The sequence below is a fragment of the Dendrobium catenatum genome, unplaced genomic scaffold (genome assembly GCF_001605985.2).
Source record: "Dendrobium catenatum unplaced genomic scaffold, ASM160598v2 fragScaff_scaffold_1284, whole genome shotgun sequence".
NCBI lineage: Eukaryota > Viridiplantae > Streptophyta > Magnoliopsida > Asparagales > Orchidaceae > Dendrobium > Dendrobium catenatum.
In genome coordinates, this window is record NW_021319746.1 from 568,014 (window position 1) to 572,597 (window position 4,584).

General features: G+C 48.2%; 1 protein-coding gene across 1 annotated transcript; it reads right to left on the minus strand.

Moving 5' to 3' along the window:
• Positions 1 to 871: 871 nt before the first annotated feature.
• Positions 872 to 4,294, minus strand: LOC110115134 (protein QUIRKY). The gene has a single exon (XM_020848268.2). The coding sequence runs from the start codon at positions 4,012 to 4,014 to the stop codon at positions 1,027 to 1,029; it is 2,988 nt and encodes a 995-aa protein (XP_020703927.1). The 5' UTR covers positions 4,015 to 4,294; the 3' UTR covers positions 872 to 1,026.
• Between the last annotated feature and the right edge of the window lie 290 nt (positions 4,295 to 4,584).

Here is a 4,584-nt window from a genome sequence, read left to right on the forward strand (position 1 = left end):
TGATGTTTTAGGACTTATCCAAAATTCATTGTAGTGATATAAACTAAAACAACGAGAAGTGTGGTGCCTGTAGTGAAAGATATCCTTAACAGCATGCAGTAAAATTGTAGAAACAGAATGAAATAAACTATAAAAAATCAAGCCGTGCTTATATACCAAAAATATTCCACAAGAAACTAAAGAAAATGGTCTTTGCGGGGCATCCAGAAGCATAAGAATTATTCGGTGTGGAGTCGGGACGTAGCTCTACACCCTGACTCCAATCAACGATAGACATGTAATTTGTTTATCATGGAAATTTTGTTTAACATTAGAATGATTTTGTGCTCGATGCAGATTAAAAGCCTAGAAGCTTTACCTGATGCACCTACAATTAGGGATAGACAATGTACCAGCAATGACAGTTAAGCGATTTCATCAGGTGTTTGGAGATTGCAATGAGAGTTCGACAGCCGACGTTAATAAGGAAAGAAATCATAATTGTATATAAATAATTAGGAGCCGCAAAATTAGGAATTGAAGGCGAACAAGAGATTTAAACAAGTAAAAAAATAAAAAACCGTCATTGGAATTCAACTATTGCACAAGCTTACTCATATGTTAGCGCCAAATAATTATAATGCCTTAATAGATATTTTTTAGAACACTTAAATAAAATTGTTTTTAATAATTGTACTTAAAAGTTTTTATTTTTATAATATATCATATTTTAAATTTGAATTTGAATTTACATAAAATTTTGAAAATCATATCAAAGCATTATTTTGAATTTGTTCATGTTTTTTGTGCAAAGCATTTGAGAAATTAAATAAAATAATGCTACATTAACATGATTAATATAAATAAGAGCTATTTTTTTATTGTTTCACAATTTACTACAACATTATTAGTACTTGATGTTGTTTGAACAATCTCCTTATCAATCATCAATCCTCACAATAGTCAAATATAAAACCATTAATTAATCCATCATAGTTATCATTCCTGCCCTAAACAAAAATTAATCCCACCCAAACACCAGCCTATTTACAACAACCTATCAGACAGACTCGGCAGCCGGCGAAAAAAGTTGAGTACAGTAGGCGGCATAGGATCCCTAAACATGGGATGCCTCAAAAAATAAAAACCCAGCGCCACCGACACCATCTTCGGTGGCAAAACATAAAGCACAAGAGACACCACCAAACACATCACAATAAAAACCCTCGTCGCCCTCGGATCCCTCCAACTCACCAACGCCTGAACCCTCTCCCCCTGAGCCGCCAAATCCCCTATCACCGATTGCACCCTCGCTGCCAACATCCTCAACCTATCATACCTCGCCCTCACAACCTCCGTTGTCTTCCCACTTGGCATGCCATCAAACTCTTCGTCCAGCTCATCCCCTTCCGCGCCTTCTGCCTGCGACAGATGCGCGTCCATTCCCGCCGGCCCCCTAGGTCGAAATCGATAATACCATGCCCCGATTAAAAACAAATATAAACTCGCTGTTGGGGCAACCAGCTCCGGATACCACACTAGTACTAAGTATAGGAGATGAACTAAGACAGTTGTAACCGGATTTCGCCACCGGCGCACGTCGTCGAGCCATCGAGCCAGCCCAACCGCCCACGCTATGATCCCCAAGATACGATACCAGTTAGCCTTGCTCCGTCGTAGGCTCCAAGAGTGGGAGTCAGCGTCAAGCATGTAGCACACGACCTCCGGACCAAGCGGCGGTTCCGCTCTTGCCAGCCACGCGGCAACTATTCTAATGGCCGCCCCACGGAGCGCTTCCTGTTGTGCCACGCCTATTGGCCTTAGGTAGTGCATTCGCGGCAACATGGGAGTGGCGTAGAGGGCGCAGGTGTCAGGTAGTAGAGCGGAGCTGGCGAAGCGCACGGCTATTTTAATTTCTCCCATTTTCTTTAACCCCGAACGAAGCAGCACCATAAGAGGATATGATTGGGTGTAAACGCGGTTGCTTTCTAATGTGGAGACGCGGATGCGGATTTTGCCGATGCGGTAGTCCGGGCGGTCTTCTCCTCCTTCAGCGAACATACGCCAGTTGTCAAAGACGCCGATGGTGAGCACTGTGCAGGGGTCGTAAACCTTCCATGTATATTGTTCATTCCACCGTGGGTCGAAGCTGTCAGTGATTGTCCGCGTTCGCGTCCACTTTTTCCCGTATTTGGCAACACAATAGGCATCCGTTGAACCTTTTCCCCCGCTTTTAGTCTTCATTGGTTGAAGCCCGCGAGCGGAAAGAATCCCAAGCTCCAGCGCCCCAACCGCCGGCCTCCAAAGCTGCTTCGCTGTAGGACGGAAGTCGCTGCACACGTGAGCAGCCTCGTCTAGTACGTGATAGCCGCCCTCCAAGAAGAGGCGTAATTGTATCCTCCCGCCGTAAGCTACTCCACCCTGTCCATGCCCATTACTTCCGCTGCCATCAAGGTTGAACCACCTGAAAGGCACAAGATGTCGTTCGTCAAGGCGCTGATCGATGGTGGCCACTGGGATGACGGCGTGACCAAGCAGAACGGGATCCTTAGCGGAGCGGTCCTCCACGAGAACAATCAATTGGTCATCGAGAGGCTCCGAGACCACGAACATCAAGTCTTCTAGCCAGGAGAAGGTGGAGGTATTGCAGTTTGAGATGGAGCGTCTGGTGCGCGCGGACTGGAAGCCGAGCTGGATCTTTACGCGGAGATCTACAAGTGAGCCGAGGGGCGTCTGAGGAACACGGAGGTCCTGCGCTTCAATTACCGAGGCACGGAGGTACCATAGCTTTGGCGATTGGTAGACTTTTGAGCGAGTATAGGTAATGTATGGTGCGTCGGAGTTGCAGGACTCAGGAAAAGCGTCGTCGGCTTGGGTACCAAGCCAGACGGAAACCATTATATCACCGGTGATGTGGGGGTCTTCGCCGCCCTCGAGGTGGTACCATTGCGGGGCTAGCGGACCATCAGGCTGCTCTCGTATGGGAACGTCAGAGAGGTCGAAACAGACGCCGCCGAGGAAACCTTCGCCGGGACCGCTGTCCCAAACTGAGATCTCCAGAGTGGGGTCCGGCTTGGACTGGCTTAAGGCGAACACTTGGTTCCATTCCGGGTTGCCAGAGGTTTCACGTGCCGCTTTCGACCTCATAGAGTGTGAACCGGACCGGATTTTGACGTAGGGGCTCTCGCATTGGCGGAGGCCACGAGCGCGGACAAGTCTAACGAAAAGGTACTGCATAGGCTCGACCAGATCGTAGGCAGATGGAACCAGCGAGTCACTTGAGGATATGAACCGACCGGATAAGACCCGCGTGAAATGGGTGTAATCTGCTCCGCCGTTTGGCCGGCGGGTAACGCGTACACGGTCCGAGCTCGCAGAATTCTGCGCCTTCTTGACCTCCGACGGTGGCTGAGTATCGTCTGGCGCCGAAGACAGCCGTTGCTCGGCCGGAGGTGGTATTTCCTCGACGTTTATGACCGGGATGGGCAGCGGCGCTTGCGACTCGATGGCGGCCTCGGTAGGAGCGGGTATCTCTGTTGGCTCCGGAGCAGCGGAAACTGGTGGAGGGGAAACTGATTCTGGCTTCTTGGCCTCGCCAGGAATCTTGTCGTCATCAAAGTAGTAAATTTTTAGGCCTATCTCGCCGCGAATCCAGCTAAGAAGACTGCGTTTCTCGAGAGGGAAATAGATAAGGCCCTCCTCGCCACGACGAGCAAACTGGGAACCGTAGATGCGGACGCGGCCGAGAAAATTGTTCTTTCGAGTGGTTGAGGCTACGGGTCCAAAGCGCTTGTCGTTGTAGATCTCGATGTTAAGCTCTTCGAGCTCCATGGAAGAGGGATCGGAAACGATGAACTCGAGACGCTCGTGCCACTGGGGATTGAGATCACGGGCACGGGTGTGGGTGCGCTTGCGCTGGCCGGCAAAGTCGATCACCACATAGGGGCTGGAGGTGCCCTGACCGTCTTTGGGAACGAGATCGCGGGCGTCCACTACCTCAACGACCAGCTTACGAACCGTCGGCGACGACGTCATGATCTCATGTTATGCGTTTGTCGATGTCGATCAATTCTTTGGTTTTCTTTTGCTTTAGGGGAAGGAGAGGAGGGAGAGGGTGGATAAATTGGTGCCTTTCCTTTTGAGGTGGCGATGGATGCCGGGATTTTGCTTTTACTTTTATATAATGGTGGAGGTGCTTGCTTTTGTGGGATTCGAAAGCTTGCTTGATTTTGAAGCTCTCTCTGCCCCCACCACCCCCTCCGCCCAATCGTTCTTCCTGCTGCTGGTTACTTTTCGTGGCGTGGGGTATAGAGAATTATTCCTTTTTCCCAACAAAAAAAAAAAAAGAATTATTCCTTTTTCTTTCCCGCGCTTCGCCTAATCGAATCCGATCAGATGCTGGTTCGATAGGATTGTTTCTAAATCAATGGAATCGAATCAAACACCGCCCCCCCCCCCCCCCCCACCACCACTTTTTTCGCTCTTATCAAATCTAACATTAGACATGATCTTAAGTTTTTTTATTTATTATTATTTTTTTAATAGTTTTAATTGAATTTAAGCTATAATTACCTTTAAATAATCTAATTAATTGTATATTTGACA

What these genes read in the sequence shown, in the direction of transcription:
- LOC110115134 (XM_020848268.2), bottom strand. Translation starts at nt 4,014, where the DNA reads ATGACGTCGTCGCCGACGGTTCGTAAGCTGGTCGTTGAGGTAGTGGAC.